Genomic DNA, 16,639 nt, shown 5'->3' on the forward strand with positions numbered 1-16,639 from the left:
AACTCATGGTATAACAGTGTATTAACATTGAATAAAAGTATATTTGATCCTGTTTACATATAGAAGTATAAACTCATAATATAACAGTGTATTCACATTAAATACAAGTATATTTGATCCTGTTTACATATAGAAGTAAAAACTCATGGTATAACAGTGTATTCACATTGAATAAAAGGATATTTGATTCTGTTTACATGTAGAAGTATAAACTCATAATATAACAGTGTATTCTCATTGAATACAAGTATATTTGATCCTGTTTACATATAGAAGTAAAAACTCATGGTATAACAGTATATTCACATTGAATACAAGTATATTTGATCCTGTTTACATATAGAAGTTAAAACTCATGGTATCACAGTGTATTCACATTGAATACAAGTATATTTGATTCTGTTTACATGTAGAAGTATAAAATCATAATATAACAGTGTTTTCATATTGAATAGAAGTATATTTGATTCTGTTTACATGTAGAAATATAAACTAATAATATAACAGTGTATTCACATTGAATACAAGTATATTTGATCCTGTTTACATATAGAAGTTAAAACTCATGGTATAACAGTGTATTCAGATTGAATACAAGTACATTTGATTCTTTTTACATGTAGAAGTACAAACTCATTAAATAACAGTGTATTCACATTTTGTACAAGTATATTTGATCCTGTTTACATATAGAAGTAAAAACTCATGGTATAACAGTGTATTCACATTGAATAGAAGTATATTTGATCCTGTTTACATATAGAAGTTAAAACCCATGGTATCACAGTGTATTCACATTGAATACAAGTATATTTGATTCTGTTTACATGTAAAAGTATAAGCTCATAATATAACAGTGTATTCACATTGAATACATGTATTTTTGATCCTGTTTACATATAGAAGTAAAAACTCATGATACAACAGTGTATTCACATTAAATACAAGTAAGTTTGATTCTGTTTACATGTAGAAGTATAAACTCATGGTATCACAGTGTACTCACATTGAATACAAGTATATTTGATCCTGTTTACATATAGAAGTTAAAACTCATCGTATAACAGTGTATTCACATTGAATACAACTATATTTGATCCTGTTTACATATAGAAGTAAAAACTCATCGTATAACAGTGTATTCACATTGAATACAAGTATATTTGATCCTTTTTACATATATGAGTAAAAACTCATGGTATAACAGAGTATTCACATTGAATACACGTTTATTTGATCCTGTTTACATATAGAAGTAAAAACTCATGGTATCAAAGTGTATTCACATTGAATACAAGTATATTTGAATCTGTTTACATGTAGAAGTATAAACTCATAATATAACAGTGTATTCACATCGAATACAAGTATTTTTGATCCTGTTTACATATAGAAGTAAAAACTCATGGTATAACAGTGTATTCACATTGAATACAAGTATATTTGATTCTGTTTACATGTAGAAGTATAAACTCATAATATAACAGTGTATTCTTATTGAATACAAGTATATTTGATCCTGGTTACATATAGAAGTAAAATTCATGCTATAACAGTGTATTCACATTGAATACAAGTATATTCGATTCTGTTTACATTTAGAAGTATAAACTCATAATATAACAGTGTATTCACATTGAATACAAGTATAGTTGATTCTGTTTACATGTAGAAGTATAAACTCATAATATTACAGTGTATTCACATTGAATACAAGTATATTTGATCCTGTTTACATATAGAAGTAAACACTCATGGAATAACAGTGTATTCACATTGAATTCAAGTATATTTGATTCTGTTTACATGTAGAAGTATAAAATCATAATATAACTGTGTATTTACATTGAATACAAGAATAGTTGATTCTGTTTACATGTAGAAGTATAAACTCATAATACAACAGTGTATTCACATTGAATACAAGTATATTTGATCCTGTTTACATATAGAAGTAAAAACTCATGGTATAACAGTGTATTCACATCGAATACAAGTATATTTGATCCTGGTTACATATAGAAGTAAAATTCATGCTATAACAGTGTATTCACATTGAATACAAGTATATTCGATTCTGTTCACATGTAGAAGTATAAACTCATAATATAACTGTGTATTCACATTGAATACAAGTATAGTTGATTCTGTTTACATGTAGAAGTATAAACTCATAATATTACAGTGTATTCACATTGAATACAAGTATATTTGATCCTGTTTACATATAGAAGTAAACACTAATGGTATAACAGTGTATTCACTTTGAATTCAAGTATATTTTATTCTGTTTACATGTAGAAGTATAAAATCATAATATAACTGTGAATTTACATTGAATACAAGTATAGTTGATTCTGTTTACATGTAGAAGTATAAACTCATAATATAACAGTGTATTCACATTGAGTACAAGTATATTTGATCCTGTTTACATATAGAAGTAAAAACTCATGGTATAACAGTGTATTCACATTGAATACAGTATATTTGATTCTGTTTACATGTAGAAGTATAAACTCATGGTATCACATTATACTCAAATTGAATACAAGTATATTTGATCCTGTTTTCATATAGAAGTAAAAACTCGTCGTATAACTGTGTATTCACATTGAATACAAGTATAGTTGATTCTGTTTACATGTAGAAGTATAAACTCATAATATTACAGTGTCTTCACATTAAATACAAGTATATTTGATCCTGTTTACATATAGAAGTAAAAACTCATGGTATAACAGTGTATTCACATTGAATACAAGTATATTTTATTCTGTTTACATGTAGAAGTATAAACTCATAATATAACATTGTATTCATATTGAATACAAGTATATTTTGTTTCGACGCTAAGAATTGGGAGCCTTCAGAGTTCCTTCTGGGGTCTGTTGTAAGCAGCCCCTGTAGTTTATTCGCAAGTTGCTGGGTCATGCACGACACAAATGAAAGAATGTGTGGGACTCAAACTGTGCTGACATACAGTGAAATGACATACGTGTGATGTCTAAACCAAAAGAAAATAATTAATTAGTGAACGGAAAGGAAACAAGTAGGAATTGTACCTGGGATGACACGAGAAAATGTGAGTGGCCACCCAGACCAATACACACACAGACAGGGAATACAGATATGAAGCCTAAAATAAACAGTAATGAGCATACACAATAGAATATAAGTATTATCATAATAATTACCAATGCTAGACAAGCAAAAAAGCACTCAGAATGAGGTTTGAACTGCCAGTTCAGGACAGAAAAACGAGCCAAACTAAGATCAAGCACATTCATAGATTAGACAGGTCGGGCAATTGGTAATTATAAACAGATATACTCACAAACTGAATAAATGGCTTCACGAAACAGAGAAAGGTATAATAATCGTGACAGTAACTATCTCGTTTCAACAGTGAAACGAGCGTGGTCTTAACGTCGCAAGAAGGCTAGCAGACGGATTCACGCAAAGACTCGGTAAGGAAGGGGTAAGAATCGCACTTGAAGTAAAGTTAGGCGTTGCCAAATTGCAGAGATTTGAAATGTGCTTTTCTCGCCGCTACATTCTCCCCCCGAATCTGTTACATCCGGCGACAAGATGAGTAAAGAAGGAACAGATGAGAAAATTAAAGAGAGAAAAGAACGATAATGAAATGACGAGACTATTTTGATAAAGATGGATGAGGTTCTTCCGGATGAACATCGGCTACGACAGCTTTCTCGAGGAGACTTAGGCGGTGAATCGCTCGGGTGTACTCGCCGTCCTCCGTTTTCACCTTGACGACGCGTACTAGTCCATCGCCTCCCGGATAAACTTGATTGACGTGGCCGATTTTCCAGAGACCACGCGGTAGGTTAGGATCCAGCAGAAGGACGACGTCACCGACGGTAAGGTTCTCTTGAGCCGATTGCCATTTCTTTCGCGGGACTAGTGTCGGAAGATACAATTTAGTCCATAAATCCCAGAATAACTGGGCCATCTTCTGAACGTAACGGAACCGTTCTCGGGGCAAGGCGTCACTGAATTTGCCGGGCAGCAGATCGAAAGTAGGTGGGCGATTCAAAAAGTCATTCGGCGTTAAGGGCCGAAAGTCCTCCGGATCCGAACTAGCGTAGGTCAGAGGGCGAGAATTGAGGAATCCGGCTATTTCGGCAAATAGAGTCCGAAGCATCTCGTCCGTGGGGTAGCGTAAAGCTTTCTTCTCCAGATCTAAGGCTTGGTACAGGGCACGTTTTGTAGAACGGACCAAACTTTCGTGAGCTCCGCCGAAGTGTGGTGCTCGTGGAGGCTGGAAGTTCCAATCAATCACTTTTTCTTTTCGGAACTGCGACAGCCTCGGGTCCTTTTCGAGTTGATCAACAAGATCGTTCAACTCTCGCTCCGTTCCGACGAAATTCGTCCCATTATCGGAGTGGACGGTGGCAGGTTTGCCAAAAAGGCCGATGAATCGACGAAAAACCAGCAGAAAATCTTAAGTTTATTATGAAAGTGAGACAAAAAAAAGTTCAGATGACAATGATTCGGCTAATTCCAAATGTACCGCTCTTGTCGCCAGACAAGTGAAGAGGGCACCGTACCGCTTTGTCACTCTGTTCCGGCCGGGACTTGTCTCTATAGGACCGAAATAGTCAACTGCAGTGTGGAAGAAAGGGGGAGAATAGGAATCAAGTCGCACGGCTGGTAGATTGCCCATCAGTTGAGCGGCTGGAACCGCCCTCTCCTTGATGCACGTTGGGCACATTCGACGCACCTTCTTGACCAGCTCTCGCCCGCGAATGATCCAAAAATGTTGACACAATTTGGCGAATAAATTGTCGGTTCCGGCGTGATGCATCTGACCGTGCACGACTTCGACTATTTTCTCCGTGAGCGGGTGCTTGCTGGGCAGTAACGGAGGGTGACGGGCATCGTACGGCAGCTTCGCTCTATCAATCCGGCCGCCGAGACGTAAGATTCCATCTTCGTCTAGCGTCGGGCTTAAAACCAGTAGATGGGAAGAGGAACGAAGTGGCTTTCCTCGTTTAAGTCTGGCGATGTCTTCCGGAAAAGCTTCTGATTGACATCGTTTGAGGAGGTTCTTCGTTTCCCCTTCTAATTTTAAGAAAGATGAAAGGTTAGAACAGTCCAAACCGACTGCTGACCAACCAAACGGATCCGGATTGGACTGGACGGAATATAATTTGATGGCTTTGATTTCGAACGTCGTGGCCATCCACGGCAGATCTGTGGGCCAGGTTGATTCAGGTTGTAGTAGAAATTCCGGGCCATCTTGCCAGATCTTTGGCCATACCTCTTCTCCGATGGCGGAACGGGTCGCAGCGTCAGCGGGGTTGAGTTTGCCGGGAATAAAACGCCATTCGTCGCTCTCTGTTAACGTCTGGATCTCTCCGACTCGGTTGGCGACGAAGATTTGGTAAAACGAGGCGGTTGCTCTTATCCAATTACGGACAGTACTGGAGTCCGTCCAGAAATATCTGTGGTCGATGGAATGGGTGAGACAGTTCTGGACGGTGGCAGCAACACGGGCGGACAATAGGGCGGCGTTTAGCTCCAATTTTGGCACCGACAGACTCTTCTTTGGGGCCAACTTACTGCTTGCCTTCACAATTCTGATAATGATTTTACCGCAGCGGTACTGGTTGCGGATGTACACCACCGTAGCGTAGGCCTCCTCTGAGGCATCTCCAAACGTGTGTAGCTGAGACTCGACGATATCGTCCTCTTCTGGAAATAAACAGCGTTCGATGGACACATGGGCCAATTCTTGGACGATCTGGAACCATGACTCCCACCACGCTCGATCAGCTCCTTCTTCAGGGTCGGACCATTTTAGCCCCTTGACGACCAAATCGCGAAGGCGGACCTTTGCCTTTATGATGATAGGAGCCGCTAACCCTAGCGGATCGAATATTCCGGCGACGTGGCTAGTCAAACTGAGCCGTGTGTATTCTTCCTCCGTCGAGCGATTTATCTGGAAGCCTAGAGCGTCTGAGGTGGTGTTCCACACCACACCGAGCACCTTCGTACTTTCGCTGTCCGTGGAAAGACTGGAGATTTGCGGAATTGGCTTCTTTTCTTCCTGCATGGCTGCTACGAATTCTGCTGAATTGGAGATCCAATCTTGAAAGTGAAGGTCGGCTCCGGCCAGAGCTTTTCTTACGGTGGACGCTTCTGCTACGCCTTCGTCGGCACTCCTTGCGGATCCCAAATAATCGTCAACATACATTCTTCTTTGAACTGCTTCGACCGCTTTTTCTCCTAATCCGGCATCAGAAACTGCACGGCGGGTGGTTTGTATGGCGATGAAGGGAGAACAAGTAGCGCCAAACGGCAACCGATCCATCCGGCAAACGACAGTCTTCGGTGGGGACTCTTGCCACAAAAAGCAAAAATAGTTTGCGTCGGAGAGATTAAGCCTAAAACGGCTAAACATCGCTTCCACATCTGAAGCCCAGGCTATGGCTCCCTCACGGAATTGGATTAAAACGGATGGAAGAGGAGGCTGGAGAGCGGGACCACTGAGTATGGCGTCATTCAAACACTTTCCCTGGAAGGGGGCTGCGGCATCAAAGACGACACGTAACTTAGGGCCTTTGTAAACGCCGTGATGCGCGAGAAAGTATTTGGCGGACTCCGCTTCCTCTTCAGATAACACAGAGGCGTATCCTTTGTCGATAGTTTTCCGAACGGCAGCGCGGTAATCCTTCTCGAACGCTGGCTCTCTGCTGAAACGCCGAAGTAGACCACCGAGTCGTTGTTGAGTCATCTGCTTGTTGCAAACTAAAGCTGGCTCCCCCGTCTTCCAGGTGATGGGAACCTCGTAGCCTACGTCCAGCTTCTTTGTTCCAGCTTCTAAAATTACGATGGCTTGTCGATCGTCGTCTGACATTCCTTTTGTCTTCGACTCCGTTCCAAAATTTTCAGTGTCACAGAAACGGCGTAGTTCTGCCGCAATCTCAACCAACTGCGTCGAACTATTGACGGTATGAGTCCGGGCGGCTGGGACGGAAGCACCATCGTTGACGACACCACGGATGATCCAGCCTAGTCTGCTTCTGATGGCGGTTGGTTCATAGTCATCTCCGACTCTGGATTCCAAAGCGACGATGAGGTGCGAGTAATCGTTGCCGATCAGGATGTCCACTCTGCCGCCCGTTTCTCCAACAGGAAGGTCGGCCAGATGCGACCAACGGGTCTTCAAATTTCCCCAATCTGTAACCGGGGTAGTACTCGCGACGGTAGTGGGCAGGGTAGAACACGAGAGATCCAACTTCTCGCAATAAACCGTGTCTATCTGGAAATTAACACGTTGAGAACGGTAGCGCTTGACTACACCGCCCGCGCCTTCTACGGTCAGAATCTAATGAACACCGGAAATCTTGTTTGCGCTGGCGAAACTTTGCCGCATGAGTGTAGAATCGCTCCCTTCGTCTATTAAGACGTTCGCCCATACCGCTCCGTTATCGGCACTGAAAACTCTCAACCGCATCATCCCCATGGCGACTTGTTGTGGACTCTGCTTCCGGAGGTGGGCCGTCGCTGTTCTTGTCATTTCGGTCTTCGTTGCATGCGGCGTGGATACAGCGGCTGGTCTATCGGGGTCATGAACCAATTCATGATGGTGGAGGCTGCAACCAGCGATCTTGCACGGCTTCCTCGTAAAACAATTCCGGACGGAGTGCTTCGCTCCAAGACATCCGAAACATAACCTGTGCTTGGCGCAGAAAGAAACTCGGTCTGCAACGACTAAAGCTTTGAACTGGCTACAATTTTCCAATTTGTGGTCGCCTTCACACTTGAAACAGAATGGCCGGAAGGTGACCTTAGGTGCTGAGTGGTTGTCAGTTGCCTTTGTGGATGAAGCAGGGTGGCTGCGAGCATGAGACCGATGTGGTTTGGGTACGGAAGAAGAAGCTTGCTCGGATGCAATGCTGTATGCATTTTGGTACTCTGCCGCTCTCTCACACAGCCAGGATCCAAAGGCGTTGAGACTTCTTGTTTCCAATCCTCCTCGTCGTCCACGGTTCCACTCAAGACGATCTGGTGGCTGGAGTCTCATGCTAATCCTCTCGATCAAATCTGGGGCGTTGGATTCTCCGATACGGCTGAGATCGAATAGATGAGTCCTAATCCGCTCGGCAAAACGTTTGAAAATGGCCGGGTCATTTCTCAGTTCCACTTTCTCGATGGCCTGTAGAGTGGCAGCTCGCATAACATCCCGTCTGCCAGAGTTCTGTTTGAGACGGACTAAGGCTTCGATGTAGGCTGACTCGCCACCTCCGAGACCTTGAACCAGGTCGAGGCAATCGCCTTTCAGATGGCGTTTAAGAATGGCCAATTTTTCTCCAGCGGATTTTCCGGAATCGTGCACAAGAGCTCTGTACAAATCTATCCATTCAAACCAGTCGAGGGACTTTCCGGAATAAATTTCTAACTCTGTCTTGACTGAAGAACGGGAACTCGCTGTAACGTTTGGCTTCAGCTGACCGGCGGCATAACGGTCGATCCACTCGTCAGGAGCTGCTGGTGAAATCGAAGAATTAAGCCGGCGTTGGTTCTGTCTCCAATCTTGACCAAGTTGAGAAAGTCGCTGAGAAACGTGCGTGACTGCACTAGCACGATCTTCATCAACATCTAGTTCTTGTAATGCTTGCTGTGCCGCAGTGGCTTCACGTCGGGCCTGATCTGCTCGGTTGGGCGCTTCGTTGGCTTGACGACGGGCTTCGTCTGCTTGTAGAGCGGCTGCATCTGCTCTTTGTTGGGCCAACTTGCGTTCAACCTCTTGACGATTTTGCTCGGATGCTGAAATAGATGGTGCCCGATTGCCTGCAGTTACAGAGGGAGGTTCACCTACTCTTGAATTCAAATATTGTTGACCTCTCTCCAACGCGTCTCCAGCCAGCTCAACGTACTTTAGATGAAACTCGTCTTGACGATCATTTTCTGTCTGATCTTCGACTGTCGACAGATTGGTATGGATTTTAGTGGCTGCGGCCAATAGAGTCTCAAGGTGCTTCATCAAACTGGAAGTGGATCCTCTGGAACCTCTGTCAGTAACTAGGTTGCCTAGGTACCGCATTGTCTTGGTGATCTGCTGACGTAAGGCACTGCGTTGCTTCTTCCAGGTAGCAGCATCTTGAAGGTCCCTTTGGGTTGTAGGTGTGGTCGTCTCTTGAGGAACCTCGTTGTCTCCATTTACACCGGCCATACTGATGAATGAGGCGAGAGTAGACAGCTAACTGGCTGGAAGCTAGATGAGACAGCGAGCAGAAGCTCCTCCGAAAGTGAATGAAGAGAAAGGAGTCAACCCAGGTGAGAGAATGGACTAATGGTCGACAGTGTTCGACCAGCAGGAACGTTGACAAGTTCTGGAAAAACGAGCATAGACGTAGGATCAACTTGAAACGACGAATAGGCCAAGAAGAATCTCTGTGGATGACTCCGGTTCGAAGGACCAATGTTTCGACGCTAAGAATTGGGAGCCTTCAGAGTTCCTTCTGGGGTCTGTTGTAAGCAGCCCCTGTAGTTTATTCGCAAGTTGCTGGGTCATGCACGACACAAATGAAAGAATGTGTGGGACTCAAACTGTGCTGACATACAGTGAAATGACATACGTGTGATGTCTAAACCAAAAGAAAATAATTAATTAGTGAACGGAAAGGAAACAAGTAGGAATTGTACCTGGGATGACACGAGAAAATGTGAGTGGCCACCCAGACCAATACACACACAGACAGGGAATACAGATATGAAGCCTAAAATAAACAGTAATGAGCATACACAATAGAATATAAGTATTATCATAATAATTACCAATGCTAGACAAGCAAAAAGCACTCAGAATGAGGTTTGAACTGACAGTTCAGGACAGAAAAACGAGCCAAACTAAGATCAAGCACATTCATAGATTAGACAGGTCGGGCAATTGGTAATTATAAACAGATATACTCACAAACTGAATAAATGGCTTCACGAAACAGAGAAAGGTATAATAATCGTGACAGTAACTATCTCGTTTCAACAGTGAAACGAGCGTGGTCTTAACGTCGCAAGAAGGCTAGCAGACGGATTCACGCAAAGACTCGGTAAGGAAGGGGTAAGAATCGCACTTGAAGAAAAGTTAGGCGTTGCCAAATTGCAGAGATTTGAAATGTGCTTTTCTCGCCGCTACATATTTGATCCTGTTTACATATAGAAGTAAAAATTCATGGTAGAACAGTGTATTCACATTGAATACAAGTATATTTGATTCTGTTTACATGTAGAAGTATAAACTCATAATATAACAGTATATTCACATTGAATACAAGTATATTTGATCCTGTTTACATATAGAAGTAAAAACTCATGGTATAACAGTGTATTCACATTGAATACAAGTATATTTGATTCTGTTTACATGTAAAAGTATAAGCTCATAATATAACAGTGTATTCACATTGAATACATGTATTTTTGATCCTGTTTACATGTAGAAATAAAAACTCATGATATAACAGTGTATTCACATTGAATACAAGTATATTTGATTCTGTTTACATGTAGAAGTATAAACTCATGGTATCACAGTGTACTCACATTGAATACAAGTATATTTGATCCTGTTTACATATAGAAGTAAAAACTCATCGTATAACAGTGTATTCACATTGAATACAAGTATATTTGATCCTTTTTACATATATGAGTATAAACTCATAATATAACAGTGTATTCACATCGAATACAAGTATTTTTGATCTTGTTTACATATAGAAGTAAAAACTCATGGTATAACAGTGTATTCACATTGAATACAAGTATATTTGATTCTGTTTACATGTAGAAGTATAAATTAATAATATAACAGTGTATTCACATTGAATACAAGTATATTTGATCCTGTTTACATGTAGAAGTATAAACTAATAATATAACAGTGTATTCATTGAATACAAGTATATTTGATCCTGTTTACATATAGAAGTTAAAACTCATGGTATAACAGTGTATTCTGATTGAATACAAGTATATTTGATTCTGTTTACATGTAGAAGAATAAAGTCATAAAATAACAGTGTATTCACATTAAATACAAGTATATTTGATCCTGTTTATATATAGAAGTAAAAACTCATGGGATAACAGTGTATTCACATTGAATACAAGTATATTTGATTCTGTTTACATGTAGAAGTATAAACTAATAATATAACAGTGTATTCACATTGAATACAAGTATATTTGATCCTGTTTACATATAGAAGTAAAAATTCATGGTATAACAGTGTATTCATAATTGAATACAAGTACATTTGATTCTGTTTACATGTAGAAGTATAAACTCATAATATAACAGTGTATTGATATTGAATACAGGTATATTTGATTCTGTTTACATGTAGAAGTATAAACTCATAATATAACAGTGTATTCACATTGAATACAAAAATATTTGATCCTATTTACATATAGAAGTAAAATCTCGTGATATAACAGTGTATTCACATTGAATACAAGTATATTTGATTCTGTTTACATGTAGAAGTAAAAAGTCATAATATAACAGTGTATTCACATTAAATACAAGTATATTTGATCCTGTTTACATATAGAAGTAAACACTCATGGTATAACAGTGTATTCACATTGAATACAAGTATATTTGATTCTGTTTACATGTAGAAGTATAAACTCATAATATAACAGTGTATTCATATTGAATACAAGTATATTTGATCCTGTTTACATATAGAAGTAAAAACTCATGGTATAACAGTGTATTCACATTGAATACAAGTATATTTGATTCTGTTTACATGTAGAAGTATAAACTCATTATATAACAGTGTATTCACATTGAATACAAGTATATTTCATCCTGTTTACATGTAGAAGTATAAACTCATAATATTACAGTGTATTCACATTGAATACAAGTATATTTGATTCTGTTTACATATAGAAGTAACAACTCATGGTATCACAGTGTATTCTTATTGAATACAAGTATATTTGATCCTGTTTACATATAGAAGTTAAAACTCATGGTATCACACTATATTCATATTGAATACAAGTATATTTTATTCTGTTTACATGTAGAAGAATAAACTCATAATATAACAGTGTATTCACATTGAATACAAGTATATTAGATCCTGTTTACATGTAGAAGTATAAACTCATAATATAACAGTGTATTCACATTGAATACAAGTATATTTGATCCTGTTTACATATAAAAGTAAAAACTCATGGTATCACAGTGTATTCACATTGAATACAAGTATATTTGATTCTGTTTACATGTAGAAGTACAAGCTCATAATATAACAGTGTATTCACATTGAATACAAGTATTTTTGATCCTGTTTACATATAGAAGTAAAAACTCATGATATAACAGTGTATTCACATTGAATACAAGTATTTTTGATTCTGTTTACATGTAGAAGTATAAACTCATGGTATCACAGTGTATTCACATTGAATACAAGTATATTTGATCCTTTTTACATGTAGAAGTTAAAACTCATCGTATAACAGTGTATTCACATTGAATACAAGTATATTTAATCCTTTTTACATATATGAGTAAAAACTCATGGTATAACAGAGTATTCACATTGAATACAAGTATATTTGATCCTGTTTACATGTAGAAGTATAAAATCATAATATAACTGTGTATTTACATTGAATACAAGTATAGTTGATTCTGTTTACATGTAGAAGTATAAACTCATTATATTACAGTGTATTCACATTGAATACAAGTATATTTGATCCTGTTTACATATAGAAGTGAAAACTTATCGTATAACAGTGTATTCACATTCAATACAAGTATATTTGATCCTGTTTACATATAGAAGTAAAAACTCATGGTATAACAGAGTATTCACATTGAATACAAGTGTATTTGATTCTGTTTACATGTAGAAGTATAAACTCATAATATAATAGTGTTTTCACATTAAATACAAGTATATTTGATCCTGTTTACATATAGAAGTTAAAACTCATGGTATCACAGTGTATTCACATTGAATACAAGTATATTTGATTCTGCTTACATGTAGAAGTATAAACTCATAATATAACAGTGTATTGATATTGAATACAAGTATATTTGATTCTGTTTACATGTAGAAGTATAAACTCATAATATAACAGTGTATTCACATTGAATACAAGTATATTTGATCCTGTTTACATATAGAAGTAAAAACTCATGATATAACAGTGTATTCACATTGAATACAAGTATATTTGATTCTGTTTACATGTAGAAGTATATGCTAATAAAATAACAGTGTATTCACATTAAATACAAGTATATTTGATCCTGTTTACATATAGAAGTAAAAACTCATGGTATAACAGTGTATTCACATTGAATACAAGTATATTCGATTCTGTTTACATGTAGAAGTATAAACTCATAATATAACAGTGTATTCACATTGAATACAAGTATAGTTGATTCTTTTTACATGTAGAAGTATAAACTCATAATATTACAGTGTATTCACATTGAATACAAGTATATTTGATCCTTTTTACATATAGAAGTAAACACTCGTGGTATAACAGTGTATTCACATTGAATTCAAGTATATTTGATTCTGTTTACATGTAGAAGTATAAAATCATAATATAACTGTGTATTTACATTGAATACAAGTATAGTTGATTCTGTTTACATGTATGTAGAAGTATAAACTCATAATATAACAGTGTATTCACATTGAATACAAGTATATTTGATCCTGTTTACATATAGAAGTAAAAACTCATGGTATAAAAGTGTATTCACATTGAATACAAGTATATTTGATCGTTTTTACATATAGAAGTTAAAACTAATGGTATCACAGCGTATTCACATTGAATACAAGTATATTTGATTCTGTTTACATGTAGAAGTACAAGCTCATAATATAACAGTGTAATCACATTGAATACAAGTATTTTTGATCCTGTTTACAAATAGAAGTAAAAACTCGTGATATATAAGTGTATTCACATTGAATACAAGTATATTTGATTCTGTTTACATGTAGAAGTATAAACTCATGGTATCACAGTGTATTCACATTGAACACAAGTATATTTGATCATGTTTACACATAGAAGTTAAAACTCATGGTATAACAGTGTATTTACATTGAATACAAGTATATTTGATCCTGTTTACATATCGAAGTAAAAACTCATGGTATCACAGTGTATTCACATTGAACACAAGTATTTTGATTCTGTTTACATATAGAAGTATAAACTCATAATATAACAGTGTATTGATATTGAATACAAGTATATTTGATTCTGTTTACACGTAGAAGTATAAACTCATAATATAACAGTGTATTCACATTGAATACAAGTATATTTGATCCTGTTTACATATAGAAGTAAAAACTCATGATATAACAGTGTATTCACATTGAATACAAGTATATTTGATTCTGTTTACATGTACAAGTATAAACTAATAAAATAACAGTGTATTCACATTAAATACAAGTATATTTGATCCTGTTTACATATAGAAGTAAAAACTCATGGTATAACAGTGTATTCACATTGAATACAAGTATATTCGATTCTGTTTACATGTAGAAGTATAAACTCATAATATAACAGTGTATTCACATTGAATACAAGTATAGTTGATTCTTTTTACATGTAGAAGTATAAACTCATAATATTACAGTGTATTCACATTGAATACAAGTATATTTGATCCTGTTTACATATAGAAGTAAACACTCATGGTATAACAGTGTATTCACATTGAATTCAAGTATATTTGATTCTGTTTAAATGTAGAAGTATAAAATCATAATATAACTGTGTATTTACATTGAATACAAGTATAGTTGATTCTGTTTACATGTATGTAGAAGTATAAACTCATAATATTACAGTGTATTCACATTGAATACAAGTATATTTGATCCTGTTTACATATAGAAGTAAAAACTCATGGTATAACAGTGTATTCACATTGAATACAAGTATATTTGATTCTGTTTATATGTAGAAGTATAAACTCATGGTATCACAGTGTACTCACATTGAATACAAGTATATTTGATCCTGTTTACATAAAGAAGTTAAAACTTATCGAATAAACAGTGTATTCACATTGAATACAAGTAAATTTGATCCTGTTTACATATAGAAGTAAAAACTCATGGTATAACAGTGTATTCACATTGAATACAAGTATATTTGATCCTTTTTACATATATGAGTAAAAACTCATGGTATAACAGAGTATTCACATTGAATACAAGTGTATTTGATTCTGTTTACATGTAGAAGTATAAACTCATAATATAATAGTGTTTTCACATTGAATACAAGTATATTTGATCCTGTTTACATATAGAAGTTAAAACTCATGGTATCACAGTGTATTCACATTGAATACAAGTATATTTGATTCTTTTTACATGTAGAAGTATAAACTCATAATATAACAGTGTATTGATATTGAATACAAGTATATTTGATTCTGTTTACATGTAGAAGTATAAACTCATAATATAACAGTGTATTCGCATTGAATACAAGTATATTTGATCCTGTTTACATATCGAAGTAAAAACTCATGATATAACAGTGTATTCACATTGAATACCAGTATATTTGATTCTGTTTTCATGTAGAAGTATAAACTAATAAAATAACAGTGTATTCACATTGAATACAAGTATATTTGATCCTGTTTACATATTGAAGTAAAAACTCTTGGTATAACAGTGTATTCAGATTGAATTCAAGTACATTTGATTCTGTTTACATGTAGAAGTATAAACTCATAAAATAACAGTGTATTCACATTAAATACAAGTATATTTGATCCTGTTTACATATAGAAGTAAAAACTCATGGTATAACAGTGTATTCACATTGAATACAAGTATATTTGATCATGTTTACATATAGAAGTTAAAACTCATGGTATCACAGTGTATTCACATTGAATACAAGTATATTTGATTCTGTTTACATGTAGAAGTATAAACTCATAATATAACAGTGTATTGATATTGAATACAAGTATATTTGATTCTGTTTACATGTAGAAGTATAAACTCATAATATAATAGTGTTTTCACATTGAATACAAGTATATTTGATCCTGTTTACATATAGAAGTTAAAACTCATGGTATCACAGTGTATTCACATTGAACACAAGTATTTTGATTCTGTTTACATATAGAAGTATAAACTCATAATATAACAGTGTATTGATATTGAATACAAGTATATTTGATTCTGTTTACATGTAGAAGTATAAACTCATAATATAACAGTGTATTCACATTGAATACAAGTATATTTGATCCTGTTTACATATAGAAGTAAAAACTCATGATATAACAGTGTATTCACATTGAATACAAGTATATTTGATTCTGTTTACATGTACAAGTATAAACTAATAAAATAACAGTGTATTCACATTAAATACAAGTATATTTGATCCTGTTTACATATAGAAGTAAAAACTCATGGTATAACAGTGTATTCACATTGAATACAAGTATATTCGATTCTGTTTACATGTAGAAGTATAAACTCATAATATAACAGTGTATTCACATTGAATACAAGTATAGTTGATTCTTTTTACATGTAGAAGT

At 35.9% G+C, this 16,639-nt stretch overlaps 2 protein-coding genes across 2 annotated transcripts; both read right to left on the reverse strand.

The window, feature by feature from the left end:
* Positions 1-3,655: 3,655 nt before the first annotated feature.
* Positions 3,656-6,220, reverse strand: LOC116917407. Its single transcript, XM_045170333.1, has 2 exons — positions 4,600-6,220; positions 3,656-4,464 (listed from the first exon to the last, which is right to left on the reverse strand). Exons 1-2 carry the CDS (start codon positions 6,218-6,220, stop codon positions 3,656-3,658), a joined length of 2,430 nt encoding a protein of 809 aa, XP_045026268.1.
* A 43-nt stretch (positions 6,221-6,263) lies between these two features.
* On the reverse strand, positions 6,264-9,202 carry LOC123470257. The gene is made up of 3 exons (XM_045170334.1): positions 7,448-9,202; positions 6,426-7,354; positions 6,264-6,366 (listed from the first exon to the last, which is right to left on the reverse strand). The coding sequence occupies exons 1-3, from the start codon at positions 9,200-9,202 to the stop codon at positions 6,264-6,266; spliced, it is 2,787 nt and encodes a 928-aa protein (XP_045026269.1).
* Positions 9,203-16,639: the final 7,437 nt, after the last annotated feature.

The sequence above is a fragment of the Daphnia magna genome, linkage group LG2 (genome assembly GCF_020631705.1).
Source record: "Daphnia magna isolate NIES linkage group LG2, ASM2063170v1.1, whole genome shotgun sequence".
Lineage (NCBI taxonomy): Eukaryota > Metazoa > Arthropoda > Branchiopoda > Diplostraca > Daphniidae > Daphnia > Daphnia magna.

Excerpts from the sequence above, each read along its gene's own strand:
- LOC116917407 (XM_045170333.1), bottom strand. The coding sequence starts at position 6,220 with ATGTATGTTGACGATTATTTGGGATCCGCAAGGAGTGCCGACGAAGGC. Across the intron at positions 4,465-4,599 it reads TTTCGGTCCTATAGAGACAA|ATTTTCTGCTGGTTTTTCGT; the intron begins GTCCCGGCCGGA and ends AATAAACTTAAG.
- LOC123470257 (XM_045170334.1), bottom strand. The coding sequence starts at position 9,202 with ATGGCCGGTGTAAATGGAGACAACGAGGTTCCTCAAGAGACGACCACA. Across the intron at positions 7,355-7,447 it reads TCAGTGCCGATAACGGAGCG|ATTCTGACCGTAGAAGGCGC; the intron begins GTATGGGCGAAC and ends GGTGTTCATTAG. Across the intron at positions 6,367-6,425 it reads GCTTCAGATGTGGAAGCGAT|AGTCCCCACCGAAGACTGTC; the intron begins GTTTAGCCGTTT and ends TTTTGTGGCAAG.